Raw genomic sequence first — 20,867 nt, 5'->3', positions numbered from 1 at the left:
AGAGCGACAAAGACTACAGTGAGATGAGTCAGATGCAAGAACTACATAAAAAGGGGGCCACAGTTCTCAGCTCTAGAATAGTTTTACACGAGTTCCACTGACTCTAATCACACGATCCCAGAACAATGTACATTGATGGTGCTATATAAATAAATAATAATAATAATAATAATAATAATAATAATAATGTGCTGGCTGTGGCCTGAGAGCTCATGCAGGAAGACACACAAAGGTGGAACACCTCATCCCAGTGTACGAAGTCTCCACAAGTCCCATCTCTCTTTCTTTAAAAGACCACTGTTATTGGGCACAGCCTCCTAATTGTCCCTCTGACTATCTCCACTTTCCCCTGTTAGATGACTTCAGTCATGCACAGGCCAAGCAGGAAGCTGTTTTATGCCACGTCACAATATTTGTCCATCTCTTTATTTTAAATGTTTAAATGTTTTAATATTGGAATATGAGTAATATAGTTTTATAGGTTTTAAATGTATATGTTTTAAATTGTGTAATGACGCCTTGAGGCCCAGCATTGGACAAAATGAGGGATGTAATAATAATAATAATAATAATAATAATAATAATAATAATAATAATAATTGCATTGTCTATCTGATGGGCAGTGGCTTTCCAGGGTCTCAGGCAGAAGTTTTCCACCCCCTGCTACCTGATCCTTTTAGCTGGAGATGCCAGGAATTTAATCTGGGACTTTCTTCATGCAAAGTGTTGCTTCGTCACCGAGATATATTCACAGGTTTCTATAGGGCCTGTGCATGAGAATTACTGCATGCAGGACTGCAACCCATTTATTTAAAGACTTCTCCGTAAGCCTTTTGCTGTGCCCTGAGACTTATTATTTATTTCCTCTCATGAGATGCTTACTTTGTATTCCTAATGTTTTGGAAATTTGCCCCTCAGTGTACAATTACATAACCTCAAAACGAACACCACAAAACCTATAAATCAGACCCAGACAGTAGACTGAACAGAGTCCCGAGGCTAGCAGGTATTTCACATTAACCGCTGCAACTTCTGCAGGCTATAAAACAAGACTCTGCAATAGCTATATAAACTGCAGGTTACTTTTTGTACCTCAAAACAAAAAGACTGTTTGCACTCCCACGTTTCTCCCTATGAAATGATTTTCTGAACTTGAACATACGAATTTATGACACCATTGTAAAATAGCTTGAAGGAGACATATGTCAAGAGCACTTACTTCATGATAAGTATATAGAACAAGTACATAACGATGAGTATAAGGCTTTCCCACCTAAAGGAAGTAAAAGGAAGGAAATTAGTAGTATATCGGGTCTTATTAGTGGTTCTGTCACTTTGTCATAAAGCATATCTTCCACTGGAAGGCCCTGATGGTACTGTTGTGAACAATGTTTTCTGCCTTTGGTGCATGTAGAATTTCCACTGTTAATGCAAAAGGAGTTGGGCCAAGGACTACCTCATCACTCCTCATTTCTTTTTGCACCTCTCCTCACTCACTCTTTTCAACTGTGAGCTCCATTTCGTCTTTCCCACCCCCGAAACAAGCCTTGCCCTCTGTGGTAGCTCTCTCTAGGCCCAAAACGGGGCCCTCCCTCTGTTTGTCAAGCCATTACCTTCTCCTCAGACCTCTTTCTTCAAGAAAGTCCTTCCTGAATCAGTCTACCATCACTTTACTCACGCCTTTAATGCTACCTGACTTTCCCCTGGCCAACCCCCCATCGCTATTCAAGTCTTTCCAATCATCAGCATCACAAGACGCAATGGGTCCTTACCAGAGGTTTCTTGTACCATTTAGCCCAAAAAACTTAAGGAGCAATCCTATCTTAGCTGACAGGCCAAAGGAAGTTTTATTTATGATTGTAAGCTGCTTTGAGTACCATTTTTCTTGGTAGAAAAGCAGGGCACAAATAAAATAATAAATTATAAATTAAATAAATAAGCGGTATAAGTGCCGCCCTGCCAATGGAGAGGCTGGTCTATGAACACAACACCAGAGGGCTAAAAGCTCCACCAGCCTTGATGCCATCCCCCCAAGTGGCGTTCTGTCAGTGCAGAGCGGGGGAACGGGGCATTCTGGATGTGTGCTGCTGATAACGGTGTAACTGCAAGATTCAATGCCCTCTCAGTCATTTAAGACACACCCCAAGTTGGCCTGCAACTACATAGCAACAAGGGAGAGGGCCTTTTCAGTGGTGGCCCCCCAATTAAGGAACGATCTCCTTGATGAGGCTCGCCTGGCGCCAAGATTGTTATCTTTTTGGTGCCAGGTCAAGACTTTTCTCTTCTCCCAGGCATTTAACAGCATATGCTGAGTGTTGTTGCTTTTCTTAACCGATCCCAGAACAGTTGTTTTTAAATGGATATTGTCTATTTTTATGCTGTTGATGGTTTTAAATTTTGTATATTTGTTTTTAATGTTCACGGTTTTTAAACTTTGTAAACCGCCCAGAGAGCTTCGGCTATGGGCCGGTATATAAATGTAATAAGTATTATAACAACAGCTACAACTGGCATAGTAGTTTCCCTCCTATTGGAAGTCAAGCGGGGTGGGGATAGGGAATCTGTCCCCTCCCCCCCCGCCACACGCATTCACTTCCTGCCCTGGCCCCAGTGAGCTGGCGTGGGGCTGTGTACGTGGCACCCGCTCTGCCGTCCCCTCCCCCACCCAATGATAGGCTTGCTTTGCCTGCCAAGGTTTAATGCTAATCATCAAGTTCTATGAAGAAATAAGAAAGCACAGCTTACCATACGATTTTCTCATCATATATAAACTAAAAGGAAGGGGAAAAAGAGGGGTGATGTTTCTCTAATCCGACTGGACAACATTGGTTACATTGCACAGCGCAGTGGCAGATATAATGGTTCAGCATAGAGCGATTTCCACACTGAGTTGCTCAGGATTTTCACTCTCAGCTAGTACAAATGCTGGGCTCCTTGTTTTTGTAGTGGAGGTGCCACATTAACAATGGGTGTTTTATGGCAAAATATACGGCCTTGATATTGTAAGGCAGGGGCAGGCAACCTACCACCCTCCAGATGTTTTGCTCTACAAGTCCCATCATCCCCAGACAACAGGCCAATGGTCAGGGGCTATGGGAGCTGCAGTCCAAGACACCTGGAGGGGTGTCTACACCATTTGTATGCCCAGCAGTGGCGCTTCCTACTCTGATGTACAAACAAACCATAATGCCCGCCTTTTTCTTTCTTGTCGTAGTGCAAAATTCGCTACCATTGAATTGACCATTTCAGCACCAGCACAGTCAATGCATGTTTTGAAGCTAGAAGTCAAGTTCTGGCAGCTTCAGAGGTGAGCGGAGGAGGTGACTCATAAGATGTGGTCATTTATTTTCTCATGAGCAAAGTTGACTCTGAAACACGTTGTTTTCCATCACCTCTGCCAAAGCAATAGATCACAAGGCACCTGGCATTGCTGGGCAGCTACTGAAGCCTGCTTTGGGTTAGTGGGCAACTGGGTGCAGCCGCCATTTAAATTTCCCACAATGCCCCCAATAGAGCACCACTCCGGGGCATTGTGGGAAAGGGAAATGGCTACCTCAATCTTGGATCATTGCTGTTGCTTGTCTCCACTGCCAGGTAAGCCCACTGGGATGCATCAACAGGGAAGGGGGGACTCCCAGAAGGCAACTTGCCCACCTCCACCCTGAAGCTTTCCTTGATAGATTGCAAGAGGTACAGTTTCCAGAGGGGAGCCATTTTAGTCTGTTGCAGCAAAAACAACGAAGAGTCTCATGGAACCTTCAAGACTAATGAACTTATTTTGGCATAAGATTTTGCGGACTATAGCCCACTTCATCAGATGTATGGAGTATTATTGAGAGTTTCAGGTTTTTATATGGTGGTGGAAAAACTGTAAACAGTGAGATCAGAAAAAAATTAAATTCAGAAAGGTACAATCATTTCATTAACAGCGATCATTCATGGTTTGTGTTACCAGGAACAACTGCGTGTGAATAACCATGGTTAATAATGTGATTGTCACTTTCTCCATGGAGGGAGCAATGTTAGGGCCGCTAGACAGAGTTCTAGGGGTCCATAAGATACTTAGAATTCCTGGATCTGAGGTCAGAGACAGCACTCCGACCTCGGAACAAGGAATCTGAGCCCCTCCTCCCCCTTGCAGCTGGAATGGAGGGAACTGCATTGGCTGCCTCTTTGAGGTTGCAAAGGTGACCTAAAAGAGAAGGGAAAGGGGGCATACTGGTGGGTGGGTGGGGAGGGGAAGGAACTGAGGGCATAACTCCAGCCTCCCATTCCAGCTAGATGGGCGAAAAAGCCTGTTTAGCCAAAATACAGAGAGGGAGCAGCATGGAGGTAAAAGATCTCCTGACCTTAATGTTTATAACCCACCCCCCATCCAACTTGTGATATGTATTGTATATCAACCTGAAACTCTCTCTCTAACATTCCATCCATCTGATGAAGTGGGCTATAATCCATGAAAGTTTATGCCAGAATAAATTTGTTAGTCTTTAAGGTGCCATAAAACTGTTTGTTATTTGAGATCAGCTATGCATCAATTTAGAAGTGGCCACATCTACTGATTCTAAAGAACTCCTCACATGTATAAAGACAGAACAAAACATCAGAAACTTGGTCCTTGACATTTAAATGGAGGAGCAGAGCAAACGGTAAAACAGAAACTTACCACGATAAGGACAATCACAGACAGCGTGTAGTAGACAGAGTCCCTGAACACGGACCACCAGGTGAGACGGACCACCTAGAAAGAGGACACAATTACTCCACACAACAGGCTCCACTTTAGCAATTCTTTTGGTTTTGACTTTAAGGGAACTTACCCTGAAAATACTTGGTCATATAGCTTCACTATCTGTGAGCAATACTGATGAAATGAAGGGCCAGTTCACACAGACGTTCACGTTACCCTGCCTCATCATCAATTATGACTTAGCACTTGCAATTTACTTGAAAGCATGTCTCACAGAAAGGTGTATCTACATCTGTCCCTTGAAAGATGTACCTTTAGAAAGCAAATTCTGGACCCATAACTAAGGGCTGAATTTTATGATACATGAAAGGCATGCATGCTGGTCCTTCCGTCTTGTGCTGCTCTGGTAATGCAAATAACACAAAGACCATGTGGGACGGGTGGGATCACGTTGGAAGAATCATGATAATGCAGCCTACCAACACAAATGTAGTTCTTTCCACACAATTCTGCCCCCACATGGTATCTACATTCTTACATTATCAGAGCAGCATGGAGTGAAGCCACAGAGGAATAGCAACCACACCATCCCTGTCAGGGCCAGCCCAAGACATTTTGCTACCGGAGACCAAAAACAAGATGGCGGCCCACTTCCTTCCCATGTTCAAAAACTGACTGGCCTGGCCATTGAAATCTTTCAACACTGGCAATGGGAAAGCTTTTTCCACCACACCTAAAGGCAGCAAGGTAGCTTAGGAGGCACAAGGCAAGCCACTTGGCACACAGCTCTCTCTTCCAACACCTTGCTGCTTAGTGTGACCATATGAAAAAGAGGACAGGGCTTCTGTATCTTTAACAGCTGTATTGAAAAGGGAATTTCAGCAGGTGTCATTTGTATGCATGCCGCACCGGGTGAAATTCCCTCTTCAAAACAACAGTTAAAACTACAGGAGCTATACTAGAGTGACCAAATACAAAAGAGAGCAGGGCTCCTGAGTTCCAAGCTATTTAGGGATTTATATAGCAACTGCAAGACCTTCAACCTGGCTTAGTATCTACTAGGAAGTCAGTGAACTTCCTTCAGCACCAGCTGCAGTTTCCAGACCAAGTGCAAAGGCAGCCCCACATAAAGGAGTAATCTAAACATGAGGTGACCAGGCTACCTAGTATAGCATTCTGTTCCTACTGTGGCAAACCAGATGCCTATGGGAAGTCCACCAATAGAACATGAGCGCAACAGCACCATCTCTCCGATGTTCCCCAGCAACTGGTATAAAGAACCATGTCGCCTTTGATTGTGCAAACACACAAACACCAGGGCAGAGGGGGTGTAAGAAAAGAACTGCAAAAGTTTACCTATATGCATCTTTATAAATGAGTTTAGATCTCCAATGGCGAAGACCAAAACACATACTCAAATGCAGCTGCGGTAAACCACCTTCCACATTGCTTGGAAACAGAAAATTAACCAAAACCCACAATCTATTTATAGAGCATTGTCAAATGGAAACTAGAACTACAAATGCAATGATCGCAAGCCAGCCAAAGTTAAGCACTTATTGAGAGCAGTGAGAGAATTAAGCAGATGCATACATCTTTCCCAATGAAAGCAATGGAACTTCAAAGGGCTTCGCTTATTAACAGTTTGCCAGAAAAGTGCAAGTATTCAGATTTGCCAGGGAGAAATGGGTGGAGCTCATTGGAACATATAAGGCAGATGAGTTGGCTTTATTCCCATAAGAAGTTTGTTATTCAGATGAGCTTTCTTTATATTTGTAATGTACAGAAAAGAAAGTACAGATGTAAAAGACACAATTTCCCCGACGAAGGGGGTAGAATTGTGCTGAACCTAGGGGTGCTGAACCTAGGGGATAAATCCAGGCCTCTGGTGTCCATGGCCATGCCCCCTCCCCCTGTTGTTGTCACCCCACCCCGGCGATCATTGGGTAGTTCCTTGGCTTTTCCAGTTTTTCCCCACATTCTAAATGACTGAAATGTCTCCCCAAGAGTTTAGCTCCTGGCAGTAACAGCTTTCAGCTAAACTATACTGGTATTTTTTTATACATTGGCCCCACCCCTTTTATCTTTGGCGCCTCCCATCCGTTGGGCTGAAAAAGGTTCGGTGCCCTTGCCACACGGGAATATCCCAGAGTTCCTTTCAGCTCAGATTCCTTTAGCACTCTGGGAAGGGGCGGAGCCTGTTCCTGCAATGTTCACCAGAACACAAAGGTCAAGAGATGGCATCATTCCACTGGAAAGAGGTGCTGCTTTCTAATCCCCCTCGTCTCTTTGAATAACACTGGGCCATATTTCATATGACACTAAACTTGTCAATTCCAGTTTCCTGAATCATTAAAAAAGCCTTTCATAGCAGTGTCATGGCCCACTACTTCTTCTTCTTATTATTATTATTATTATTATATATCTTAGCTGACTTTCAAGATCACGGTCTTCCCATCAGGATTATGGGATTTTTCCTCCCATGCCACAGTCCCAATGAAAATGGGCCTGGTTGCTATTTGGCATTGGAGAGAATCTTCGACTGGAACCAACGGAAGCTTCCTAAGAAACCTGCTTTTGAGGAGAATTTTTGTCGGATTTGTGGCTTGGGAGGAAAGAGTTAAAAAAAAGTCCCTGCATGCCGCAGTCCTGACCATAATGCCCCATTGCCCCTGCTATTCACACAACTTCAAATGACACATTTAGCATCTCGTGCCCTTTGGCCCACAGAAACATCTTTAAAAAATCAAGAACTTAGAGCAGCAGTGTTGTAACTGTCAGCTCAACGGCCGAATTTGGGTTTGGAGGATCAGAGTGACCATATGAAAAGGAGGACAGGGCTCCTGTATCTTTAACAGTTGCATAGAAAAGGGAATTTCATCAGGTGTCATTTCTAGGCATGCAGCACCTGGTGAAATTCCCTCTTCATCACAACAGTTAAAGCTACAGCAGCCCTGCCCTCTTGACCAGAAATAAAAGAGGGCAGGGCTCCTGCAGCTTGTTATGAAGAGGGAACTGCACCAGGTGCTGCATGCCTACAAATGACCCCTGCTGAAATTCCGTTTTCTATACAACTGTTAAAGATACAGGGGCCCTGTCCTCCTTTCCATAAGGTCACCCTAGGAGAATCCCTCAGGGGGGCGCATCCCCCTGGTGGGCGGGGCTGAAAGCAAAAGGCGCAGGGCCAAAATACCAATATTTTTTAGCTAAGCTCTTACTAACAGCACGTAAGCCTTAGGAGAGGCATTTCAACCTTTGAGAACAGGGGGGAAACTGCAACACAGCTGGAAAACCAGCAAGCGGCTGACAGGGAAAAGGGGGGTTGGGAAGGAGGTACGGCCATCTGGGGAATCCTAGGAGGGGTGGATTTGGTCCCTGGGCCTGAGGGTCCCCACTCCAGACTTAAAGCACATTAATTAAGTTGGAGTAATGCTCTTGTGAGCCACTGCATGAAGCAAAAGGTGTGTTTTCTCAGGCCGATATTTATATTAAGGAGCATTTGCCTGTTTACACCTAACGCTGCAAAGAAGCTGATTCATTTACGTACCAGAAGGGTGAAGTGGATTATGTTCACAATCAAATGATGCCCTTGGGATTCAATAAAGATTGATTCTATATTGCATTCCCTTGCTTATCCAGTGCAGATGTAATGTTAAGGCAGAGAGTGAGGAATGTTGCTAACCTGTCCAGCAAAGATTCCGCAGACACCAATGATGCAGAGGATATTGAAAACGGCCGAACCAACAATGGTTCCAACTCCAACATCACCATGAGTGATAAACACACCTGAAGAGACAGAGAGAAGGAGAAAGAGAGAGGTGAGCAATAGCCGTATTTGATGGGGGGAACATCTGTATACAGTGGAGCTGGTGGCTCCTATTTTAGTGGGGAGGTAAATCCGCTCTGAGTTTCAATCCGAACCAGTCAGAACTCCAAAGGAGCCACCCAAAGTGCTGAACCCTAGTCTGAAAATGGGATTACACTTTGGATCGTTCCTTTGGAGTTCTGACAGAGACCCAGAGCGGATTCGCCACCTCACTGAAATGGAAGCCACCAGCCTCTACTAACTGCATGACATCCTTGGCCTGAGAAAACAAACTTCCCAATTTAAAAAGTGGTGGGAACTGCGGGCCTGTGAGTCCCTCCCAAATGGCCCGCAGCCCCCCACAGCCCAACAGTTAAAGGTTTTTTTAAAAGCTTGATTAATGGAAGCATTTTTCAAGCCCAATTTTAGTGTGTTTGTGGGGAGGGGAGGGATCTTAGGGTAAAGTTGCAGCAAGAGGTGAGAAGGGTTAAGCTCTTCCCTTTGCACACTACATTCCCACCCCACAACCCCGTGTGCAGCAATTAGGCTTGTAAAAAGCCTCTCCTTGGAGTCAATGGCTGTACGGATGTGTGTGTGTGTGTGTGTGTGTGATTTCAGGGTGGGTCTCAGTGTTAACCCTTCCCTCCCCATGTGTGACCTGCCTACGCTGCTATTTGGATTTTAAAAAGCGCCCATTGGCACCAACAGGAGACTTTTTAAAAGCTTAACTGCTACAGGAGGTGTGTGGGGGTGGATCTCATGTGATGCTTTTGTATCAGTGCGAGTGTGTGCATATAAGTGCCTGTGCACATGTGCATGCATGTATGCATCACCCCCTCCAATGAAATCTTGAAGCAGCTAATGTTCAATAGCACAATAAAGCATAAAAGAATTTTCCAATAGCTGCCAGACATCCTATGTGCCAGAAATTGAGTCCATTAATGAGACCAGAATACCCTCCCACTAATACCAGGAGGCCAGTTTTGCAGTTGGCGAGGCCTTTACCTTATGGATATTTAATAGTCCTATTAGAAACAAGGGTAACTACATAGTCACCCTAGTTACCCATAAGAATCAGAATGGGCTGATGATCCTGGCCCATGTGGACTTTGCAGACTGGACGGCCTGCAGGACCACATCTGATATCTAAAGCAAGCACTATGCAGAGGTGAAAGACTGCTGACACCCAACAGAGTCCAAAGTAGGCTGTTTACTGGAACAGTTATTTTGATGATCTGTAGTATCTGCAGATGCAACTAGATAGCAGCTACCCTAGTTTCCCTGACTTTTGGAAAACAGTTGCATAACACACACACACACACTGGATTCCTTACCTATGACAGATGCAAATAATTCTGGGGTTGAGCTTCCTGCAGCCATAAATGTGGCTCCTGCAACATCTTCACTCAGATGTAGTTTCTGGAAGGAAGAAAGAAAGACAGACCCATCATTTCAGCATGATATGCCTATCTCCCTGCTTAAAGAACAGAATTCCTGCACCAGATGTGAAGCCATGTTTTAAAATGCCATCCTCAGCTGATATGGCCTTCAGAAGCAGGGTTGTGGCAGACCATAAGTAATTAGGAGCAAATCCATACAGGTGTATTGGGACTGCAGCTCCCATCATTCCTAGCTAGTAGTTGCAGTCCAACACATCTGGACCAGGTTGGCGATGGCTGCCATAGGATCGTGAGACCATTGTGAGGGAGTTATTTATTCATTTATTAACCAGATTGAGAGATATTGGAACGATGTACAACACATTAAAATGCAAAAATACTCTCTCTCTCTCTCATATATATATATATATATATATATATATGTGTGTGTGTGTGTGTGTGTGTGTGTGTGTGTGTGTGTGTAATAAAAGCAGAAACATAGAAGTGTAGCTGGAATTTAGTATATAGTAGGGTGACCATATGAAAAGGAGGACAGGGCTCTTTTATCTTTAACAGTTGCTTAGAAAAGGGAATTTCAGCAGGTGTCATTTGTATATATAGAGAGAACCTGGTGAAATTCCCTCTTCATCACAGCAGTTAAAGCTGTAGGAGCTATACTAGAGTGACTAGGTTTAAAAGAGGGCAGGACACCTGCAACTTTAACTGTTGTGATGAAGAGGAAATTTCACCAGATTCCCCATATATACAAATGACACCTGCTGAAATTATCTTTTCAATACAACTGTTAAAGACACAGGAGCCCTGTCCTCCTTTTCATATGAGGTTTTTGTGAACTGCCCAGAGAGCTCCGGCTATTGGGCGGTATAGAAATGTAATAAATAAATAAATAAATAAATAAATAAATAAAAATGGTCACCCTAGTCAATAGTCCGGAGAGGCATGCCTGAAAAGAAAAGTCTTCAGCAAATGCTGAAAACAAGATAAAGTAGATGCATGCCTGATCTCAATTGGAAGGACATTCCATAGGGTGGGAGTCAACACACTAAAGGCCCTACTAAAGGATGTGGTAATATAGGTCCTGTTTTATCAAGTAAGCAGGTGGCAGGGTTGGGGATCCTTCCATTTAGCATATCAAACACAAATAAACAGGTTTATAAGAAGACAAAATTTTATTTCACATACCTCACAAATTTTCTCTAAAGATGGAACAAAGAAATCATCACATACAATAGCCAAGGCATAGAACATATACAGAGCCTGCAGGGGAAAGAAAACACAAGAAGAGATTACAAAATAATCTGGCCACAGGTAGGGATGTCAGAGGAATCAATGTCCAGGCATAAATGGTACTTTAGGCCTGCAATTTTATGCAAATTGCACTATATAGGGCCGCAAATATGCGCAAATCCCAATTTCTGTAAATATTCCCAGCTGGAGATTTGTGCAAATCATGGCTCATGGACCGTCCCCCCAAAAAGTCACAAGCTCTCACTGGGTGCCTGTAGACTAGGGTGACCATATAAAAAGGAGGACAGGGCTCCTGTATCTTTAACAGTTGTAGAGAAAAGGGATTTTCAGTAGGTGTCATTTGTATGCATACAGCATCTGGTGAAATTCCCTCTTCATCACAATAGTTAAAGCTGCAGGTGCCCTCCTCTCTTTTGTATCTGGTCAAGAGGGCAGGACTCCTGCAGCTTTAATTGTTATGATGAAGACAAAATTTCACCAGGTGGTACATGCATTCAAATGACACTTGCTGAAATTCCCTTTTCTATGCAACTTTAAAGATACAGGAGCCCTGTCCTCCTTTTCATAGGGTCACCCTGCTGTAGACCACCTGGTGGCTCATCATGCATGTGGGAATCAGACAACTGGCAGGAGTCCAGCGAGCAGAGCGTGAACAGGACATGGGGAAGTTCACCCATCCCTCAGAAAGCAGCATACATAGTATTGCTGTTTGCATGATCAAAATAACCTATGGACTATTGTAGAGTAATTGGAGGGGTTTCCCCCCCTTCAATAAGCCATTCTACCCGAAATCGGATGACACAACAAGCCATGCCTGAGCAGTGATTATGGAAATGTTCCTCAGCCCTCTCTTCCGGAAACCTTTTGACTGCTAAAATTGTGTTCTTGACCCCTGCCTGTTTACTGACTTGCTATTGGACTTATGCCTTAGTTTGCCCTCACGCTTTTCCTGATTCAGCCCAAGCAGGATGGGCTGTGAAGCTGCCCATCCACAGTCTTCCCCATTATGTGGAAAATGTACTGTATTTCTATTTGAATTATAATAATTATTTCTAAATTCACATCTCTCTATATAAAACAGCATATGCAAATTTTATGCAAATCGATATCCTCTTACCGTCTTATTTTTGTTGGCACATGACCTCTTCTTTGGAAGTTCACAAGTGGCCACTCTACCAAATGCACTTTCTGAAGGATGGAGTTCCGCAGTGAGGGTGCTATCTGCATCGCCCCTTAAAGGCAGGTCTCCGTTTGAAGCGAGGACCCACTGTCACTGCCTCCTCCTCCTCATTCCCCCTCTCTCTCCGCCCTCCTGTCCGTTTGCTTATCTTTTTTGGGTGTGCGAACACACGTGCTTGCCTCAGATATGCTGCCCATAAGGAGTTTCCTCCTTCCGGAACTGTGCGGTATCTGCACATTGGGCAAAGTATCACGAGCAGTCCCAGAATGTCCAGTGCGTCTTGTGATACTTTGCCCAACCTTGTGAAGGTGCTCCATGGCTCCTGAAGGAGGAAACCTGCTATGGGCAGCGTGCTGGGGAGGCGGCCGGGCCTATGCACGCAAAGAAGAGTAAGCCAGCCAGCCAGCCAGCCAGCCAGCCAGGCAATGCCAGCAGGCGGGCAGGGAGGTGCACAAGTGGAGTGGGGCGGAGCGGGAGGAGAGGCACAGCAAACAAGCAGCTGCTTCTTGGTCCTGCCAGCTGCCTGCATGGCTGGCCAACCAAGAAGCAGCAGATCCTTTGGAGGGGTGGAGTGCCGCTCTTCCCATACTCCACAGCCTGCTGCGCCAGCTTCCTACCACTTCATGGTAGGGCCGCCCTGCTTAAAGGCATTGGGTTAATGAAACTTGCCCTTTCAGATTGATGGGAAACAGTCCAACATATCTCCAGGCACCTGGTTGGGGAAGGTTGATTTAGCCCATATGGTTTACCCTGACTAGCAAGTGTCTCTCCATAATCTCCTGCCCATCACCTTTTAACTGATTCTTTTAGCTGGAAGTACCAGGGATTGAACCTGGGACCAACTGTATGCAAAACATGTGCTCAATCACAGAGTTATTGCCCCTCGACAACATTCAGTACTAGCATATTGGTCAATACAAAGCAAAGCTCCATTAAGAAACTTTCCCTAAGATTTCAGGATGGGGTGGGCTATGGCTAAAACAGATACATATCTTAAGGGTTATATCTAGCGGACAGGCTTTAGCTATCTCTCTGCACAATAACAGCAGCAGAGTTTGTGAAAAATCTGATCCTACTTACACCAATAATATGAAGCAATACCGCTCCTTTCTTCCTTTCTTTATTTGTGAATAAATCCTCAGGGAATTCGTGAATTGCTGAAAGAGAAAAAGGTGGATGGGAAAAGGAAAAGTTGATTTACAGTATGGAAACGGTAGAGGCAGCTTAACAATCAGGAAAGGTTAGAGTTATCTGAGTGCAACGTAGGCACGACACGAGAAGATCCCCTGTTTTTCTGGGGAACAAATACTGAAACTCGAATAAATAGATCTCCAATTAATTTTCCTGAGGTAGCAATCTACATGCTGCAGCCTCTTTCTGAGAGTATATCGAACCCAATGCACACATTGAGGGATGGAGGGGTGCAAAAATGCAACTGATGGCCCCGCCCAACTAGTGTGCTTGCTTCGCCTTCAGTGCCCCCACACATCCACAAGGGGAGGTAATGTTTGAATATGGCCTTTGAGCATAAAATACAATGCATGTAGACCAAAAATCATCTGGTCAGTACCTCAGGAAAAATAATAATAGTGTAGGCCATATTGAACGTTAGGCCCCTAGACAAATACTGGATGTGGGGATACTGGATGTGGGGCAGACAAGCCTCTTTCCCTCAATGCCTTGCCTCTTCCCTAAGATAAAGGCTGTGAACAATAATGGCCTCGTGAGAACATAGTATGGACTCTCTGTAAATAATGTTTTGTAAATCAAAAGCTACTGAAGATGGGATATGTGTTCATTCTCCCTCCTTCCTTTCCTCTCTGGACCAATTTCCCTGTTATTCCCTTGCCAGTACAGTTGCGATAACTAGATTTGCATTATTTATTTATTTATTTATTTATTTATTACATTTCTATACCGCCCAATAGCCGGAGCTCTCTGGGCGGTTCACAAAAATTAAAACCATTCAAAGTATAAAACAACAGTATAAAACCATAATATGTGAGGCCAGTTCTAACCATGGTTTCAAATGCATGTCTAACCATGGTTACTATCTTCTTGTTGTGTCCCAATGGTGTCGTTCCACAAGTGGAAGAAAATAAATTGGCAGACTAGATTTTCCCTCTCTCCCTGCTGCAGCAAAAAACAAACACAGAACCCCTACCACCACGCACCCAAATCTGCTCCAGAGCAGATTGGGGCATGCAAGCAGTAGAGGAGAGGATGCAGAAGTCCCATTGTGAGAGTCAAAATCCAGTTGCATGAGAAAACTTCCTCTTGGGCAAAGATTGTTACCCAACACTGTTTGTGATAACCAAGTATACATGCATATAGGGAATGAAGAACTCGCAGGGCACGCGCCCCGTGAGTTCGCTGAGTGCTGCCTGGCTGGCTGTGTTCCAGGAGCTCTTGGCACTGTGAACTTTCTGGGACATCCGGAAAGTGTGCTATTCCCACGGCACACCATTAGCATGCTAGAGGAATGGCACACTTTCCGGAGGCCCTGGAAAGCACGCTTTGCCTCCCTACCACACCATGCCAATCGTGGCCTTAAAGCCTCTCTTAAATTAAGAGTGCCTTTAAGGCCATGATTGGCGTGCGGGGGGAGGCAAAGTGCACTTTCCGGGGAATACCAAAGAGAAATAATGCTAAACAGCACACTACTGCTATAAGATCTAAGGCAATGTCAGGAAAATGGGTACACAGATTTTTATAATACCATAGGTATATATATGTATGTGTGTGAAGTGAGTATACATGAGATAATAGCAATAATATTCAATTACAGAACAAAGCAAAATGTGTTTTTTTCAGTAACTGAGACGGTCAGAAAGGACCTGTGCCCCCTTTGTCCCGAAGGTGTGATGGAGTGAAAATCCGCTGGGCACGTCCATCAGGGCCCAGGAGATTTTCACCCTATTTCTTATGCACACATGCCAATGTTTGCAACAGGACTATTGCTTTTTCAGTTTCTAGTGTAAATAAAACAGCAAAATGGATCTGCTTTTCCCAGAATGTTGCCAACCATTGCAAATCAGCCCTTTAAAAAAATACTGGGACCTTATGGAAACCCAGCCAAAAGGAACGAAAATAAAGTTGTATTAATGTTGCAAACTACATTAAAGGACTGAATTATTCATAATGTGTTCAGGAGCAAAGCCGATAAATCATTCCAAAAAAATCATTAGAAAATCAATAGGGAGCAGTACATAAAATGTTGCTTTGTTAGAAATGTATACCTTCCCACTTGCACTTTTCATGTCCACAAGCATAAAACTGCACAACAACTTCACAAAATAAAATAAGTCCAAAAAGCAGAGCTCTATTTTTAGAACTCCGTCTATTTATTCAAGACGAATGAAAAAAAGAAAAATTCAGTGGCTAATAAAATAAGAAAAGGAGTGAGGAGGAACCCAACAATGTGACATACAATAGCAATAGTGTGCTTATTGCATTGCATGTACTTCAATATATTCCTTCACTGATTTCAAATGAGTTATCTAGTCAGTGGAAGTTGGTGGTTCTGATGACAACAGGGCAGTGAATCCACTCTGGGTTTCAGTCAGAACCAGTCAGAACTCTAAAGGAGCTATCCAAGGTGCAGAAGCTCTGTTAGAGTTCTGAGTGGTTCTGACTGAAACCCAGAGCGGATTTACCAGCCCACTGACATTAGAGCCACCAGCCTCTACTGTATCTATTCCTGGATTGTGTTCAGGACTTCCACGGATGCAGGAGGCTTTCCTATTCAGACTGTTGCCTCCAAAGCCCTATGAGGAGAGACTGAAAGAACTGGGCATGTTTAACCTGGAGAAGGCTGAGGGGAGACTTGATAGCACTCATCAAATACTTGAAAGGTTGTCACACAGAGGAGGGCCAGGATCTCTTCTCGGTCATCCCAGAATACAGGGCATGGAATAATGGGCTCAAGTCACAGGAAGCCAGACATTAGGAAAAACTTCCTGACTGTTAGAGCAGTATGACAATGTTACCTAGGGAGGTTGTGGGCTCTCCCACCCTAGAGGCCTTCAAGAGGCAGCTGGATAGCCATCTGTCAGGTATAATTTAAGGTAGATTCCTTCATTGAGCGGGGGGGGGGGGGGTTGGACTCAATGACCTTTGTTCAGACAAATTTTATGTTAAGTTTCTGTTGGAAGATAAGTCATCAAAAGTAACTTTGGCTGTTGCTAAATTTCTTATAGTGGCGGCCAGGATTAGAGCTCTCTGTGTATTAGACGAAAGTTGACAATAGCTCTAACTGTCTGATGTTTCATGTTTGATTCTTGTTTTTTCATGGCTCTATGGATCGCAATAAAGATGTATGGTATGGTATGGACTCAATGACCTTATGGGCTCTTTCCAACTCTACTATGCTATGCTTCTATGTGTTCAGGACAACAGATATGATGGAAGGGGGCAGGGCTGGAGCGTACCCCCCGTCACATGTTCATTCAACATGGGATGAAGAATGCCTGAAAAGGGCTTGTGATTTCATCGTCAAGTCAGATTTCCCCCCTCCCCTCTTCCTTCCACAACCTGCTTTTTATAATATTTTGGCTGATGAACAGATCTGCAGGCCTTGAAAGCTTGCACATTTTGGGTGATCTTTTGGTTAACCTAATAAAGGCATTGCACTACTATGGGTTTGGGAATTTTACTTACGTTCAACATGGGTAACTTCCTTTACGTGGGAGTAATACACACATTATCTATACAGTTGCTAAGAGCGCTTTGAGCACCAGTGGAAGAAGATGAGGGGAAATCGTGAAACCGGCTCAGGTAGTGGCTCGTGGCACCGTCATGCTCAGGAGATGCCACCCGTTGCCACTGGAACGAAAGTGACGTTATTAATCTCCCGGGATGCCGAGGAGGATAATCCACAAAACGGCTGTTGGCGTGCAGTAATCTTCTGTGGCTGTTGTCAATTTTTCAAGAGGCCAGAATTGCTCCACATTATGTAAAACCGATGTTACTAAATCAAGCTGCTACCTCGAACTGCTTGCATCATCCCCTGAATTATCCCAATACGCAGCTGCTCGATGTGCTGCACAGATTTGACACATGACTGAGAGAGGGGATAACTTTTCCTCCTGGTGGACACCCCGCCCCCGTTTCCAAGAGTCCCCCAGGAAAAGTATTATTCATTAGATGTAATCAACATCGAGTATGCAAGAAACTCAACCTGTCATAAAGGAAGAGTGCAGCAGAGAATCAGTTAGAGCAGAGCTTTCCAAACTTTTCATGTTGGTGACACACTTTTTAGACATGCATCATTTCGCGACACAGTAATTCAGTTTTACTAGCAAACAGGAGATTAAACTAACCCATTATAAGAGATACGCATACATAAATTGTAATAACGAAATTTATGGGGACACAACATATCTCATGAAAACCTTTCATTTCTATTTTAAAAAATATATGATTTGCAAGATAATAACATACGTTTCCAAGACTTTTCACATTGAACCAATTTTGTTGAGGGTGAACCTCCTGCCTGTCCAGCTGCCTGATGAGTATCTGAGCCCCGGTGCTATGGGCCTCGCCCTTCAGCCCAGCCCTAGACAAAGATGGGGGGAAAGGTGCTTTGGATTTTCTTTCAGAACTTGGACAAAACACGTTTTTTAAATCCTAAAAACACAAGTGGTGACAACCATGCGGTTGTTTTCAAAGGGAAGACTTTAGTGACAATTCCCTTTTTTTAAAAAAAAAACAGCCCAATATTCAAAAATGAGTTTATGGGGGAGGGGGAGGGAAAATGGGGAAAAGGATAAGGAAAAGCAACAATCTCTCTCACACTCACTCAATTCTGTCTGTTTCATTCAAGACAAATGAAAAAGAAGAAGAAAAATCCAGTGCTCTATAAAATAAATCATTGAATAAAATAAATAAACTCAATGTATGCTCTTCCACTCCAGTGCACACTCCCTTTTTATTATTAACTAGCAAAATGCCTGTTGCGTTGTTGGGTAATATCATTTGTACCAAAGGTGGGAGGATCCAACCAAGAACAAAAAAACACATTTGGAGAAATGTAACTCGTATTCACGAAACAGCTTAACTAACTTGGTTCGGGTTCCTCCACCCAGTCCTTTCCAGAGCAAGTACCTCCAAAAGACCAAGGCAATGCATTTGAGCTGTGATGGGATTAAGTTTGATGCTGCTTAAAGTTATGTCACCATGTTTGTCATTATGATGTGGAGGGGCGAGGGGAGGCCCAGCATATTACAAGGATCCCTTGAGGGCTGAAGTGTGGGTTGTTGTTGAATCATGGGTTGTTGTCTATAGATCAGGGATGGGCAGAAGGTAGATCTCCAGATGTTTGAGACTTCAGCCATGGCTAGACCAGACCTACGTATATCCCAAGACTGTCCTGGGATCATCCCTGTACATCCAAATGACACACAGGGGATCCTGGGAGCAGGCAAGGATGACCCCTCTATTTGCCTGGGATAATCCTTAGGTCTAGCTAAGGCCTTCAACTCCCAGAAGCCCCTGCCAGCGTGACCAGTAGTCAGGAATGCGGGGAGCTGATGTCCAAAACATCTGGAGATCTACTTTCTGCCCACCCAGCTATAGATGTATGGCAGCCTTACACTTAAGAGGGGCCGTAGCTCAGTGATAGAGCCCAAGCTTTGCAATGCAGAATGTCCCAGGTTCAATCCCCGGGTAGGGAAGAATCTTTCCTGAAACACTGGGGAGCTGCTGGCAGTCAGTGTAGACAATACTGCACTTGATGAGACCAATGGCCTGACTCAGTATGAGGCAGCTTCCTATGTTCATTTATATTTAAATGAATGGGGTTAATTTGGGGGCACTATTCAGGTGGGGACTAAATCCCTCCTGTTTTTCCAAAAATCTAACTCTGTGTTATCAATATCCACCCTTGAAAAATTAAAGGGACGCTCATTGCTTAACTGACCCAGCGAGACCCCAATTTTGAAAATGTCAGCAGAAACCAGGGCGAATTCATACGTATGACTGACACCAGCTTGTGTTTAGCATGGTTACAGGATGATCAGTCCGTCTGACATTCTGGAGCAGCACCAAAGCATTGCTCCCATATGCCCTGCCTATACTGCGGAAGGCAGCCTGCCAATGGACTAAGTTCCAAAATCTCATAAGCCTGACACGACATCTCGCCGGCCACGTGGATCTGCTGTTTTATAACCCATCCAGGCATGTGATTTCTTCACCTTATCGCCAGATGATTTACCCCGAGAGGCAAGAGATTTCTAATGGGATGGTGACTGTGCTGGATGTCCTGTGGCTTTCCTGACACAGTTACTTATAAGTTGGATTATTCTGTTTCTGCAGGGAGAAAGCAACATCCTTGAATTTAAGTGGCTGTACATAAAGGGATGTGCTCAAATCTTAGGGTGGTTTTAAGACAGGCATTGCAAATGGGAAAGGGACGTGTTTCTTGTCAAAGGATTCGTTCTTATTCTGCTGCTAACCAAAGTATTCTGAACATGGATTTGTTTGCACTTTTGATTTATATAGCCCATTCCCCTGGGGCTCACTTCTGGTTTATATGAAATAGGGAAAAGTTTCCTTAAAGGACTCAGAACACAAGTAGAACAGATAAAGCTATACATAGAGAGAGACAGAGGGACTGTAGATGTTTTTGGGAAGCTAACAACTAGGAAATTGAGTTAACCATACCCTGTTCTTTGATCCCCACATTAGGAATATGAGATATACTGCCTTGGAATATGGATGCTTTTAGATTTTATGACTATTTTTATATATTGTGTGCTGTTTGTTATCTTGTATTACATTTTATTCTTTCAAACATTTATAATCCACTCAGAGAACATTCATTATTGGGAGTGTTAAAAGTACAATAAATAAAATAGGTAAATAAGTTCCAGTTATCAATCATTATGATAAGGTGCTGATAAACCTTTCCTCCGTTGAAAGAGAGTTTATTTCTTTGAAACCTGAATTTAACTGAACATTTTTCAAAACAACCAGAGCACGCAGAGATAAAGAAGATATCTAGTAAATGTGTGGGTCGTGCTTTCCTGGACTGTTAATATTCTACAGAAGATTTTCTCCCCCAGCTCAAATTTAGTGAATACAGTCTCTTGTGAAGAGACTGTAGCAAAATTACAATATCTGCATTTCTAGCTTGAGAAATGTTTGCTTGTTCACATTAGTATATGAAACAAAAGGTAATCAAATTTCTAGGACACAGCTCTTTTTTGGTCTCTTGCCATGGCGAATCTGTTCAGCTAATTTTATCATAATTGGAAAATCCCAGAACTGACATAACCAATGACTTAAGAGGAGGGACCTTAGGTGACCTCCATAACTGAGCAATGCATAGCTTAGTGGCAGCAAGTAGGTATTTAATTACTGCTTCATTAGTTAGAAAAGAGAACTCCTGCCAACCACCATTAAGGAGAATCAATTGATGATTCAAAGGGATTGTATGGCTGATTGTTTCTTGCATTCTATCTAGCACAAGCTTCCCAAGCATGTTTATATATGAGTATAGAATGACCATATATGAAAATAGCATCATGCAGAGCAGCCTTTCCC

At 43.7% G+C, this 20,867-nt stretch overlaps 1 protein-coding gene across 2 annotated transcripts in view; it reads right to left on the bottom strand.

The window, feature by feature from the left end:
• SLC24A4 (solute carrier family 24 member 4) overlaps positions 1–20,867 on the bottom strand; it is a 114,853-nt gene that overhangs the window by 27,955 nt on the left and 66,031 nt on the right. For both annotated transcript variants that reach the window (XM_063147636.1, XM_063147637.1), the window contains exons 3-9: positions 13,404–13,480; positions 11,078–11,152; positions 9,830–9,914; positions 8,373–8,476; positions 4,667–4,741; positions 2,746–2,771; positions 1,220–1,273 (exon numbers count right to left, since the gene is read on the bottom strand). In XM_063147636.1, coding sequence (XP_063003706.1) covers positions 1,220–1,273; positions 2,746–2,771; positions 4,667–4,741; positions 8,373–8,476; positions 9,830–9,914; positions 11,078–11,152; positions 13,404–13,480 — 496 coding nt within the window. The remainder of the gene's footprint in view (positions 1–1,219; positions 1,274–2,745; positions 2,772–4,666; positions 4,742–8,372; positions 8,477–9,829; positions 9,915–11,077; positions 11,153–13,403; positions 13,481–20,867) is intronic.

This window comes from Elgaria multicarinata, chromosome 2 (genome assembly GCF_023053635.1).
Source record: "Elgaria multicarinata webbii isolate HBS135686 ecotype San Diego chromosome 2, rElgMul1.1.pri, whole genome shotgun sequence".
NCBI classification, from domain to species: Eukaryota; Metazoa; Chordata; class Lepidosauria; order Squamata; family Anguidae; genus Elgaria; species Elgaria multicarinata.
Note: the sequence above shows the minus strand (reverse complement) of the source record. Positions and strands in the feature narration are given on the sequence as shown.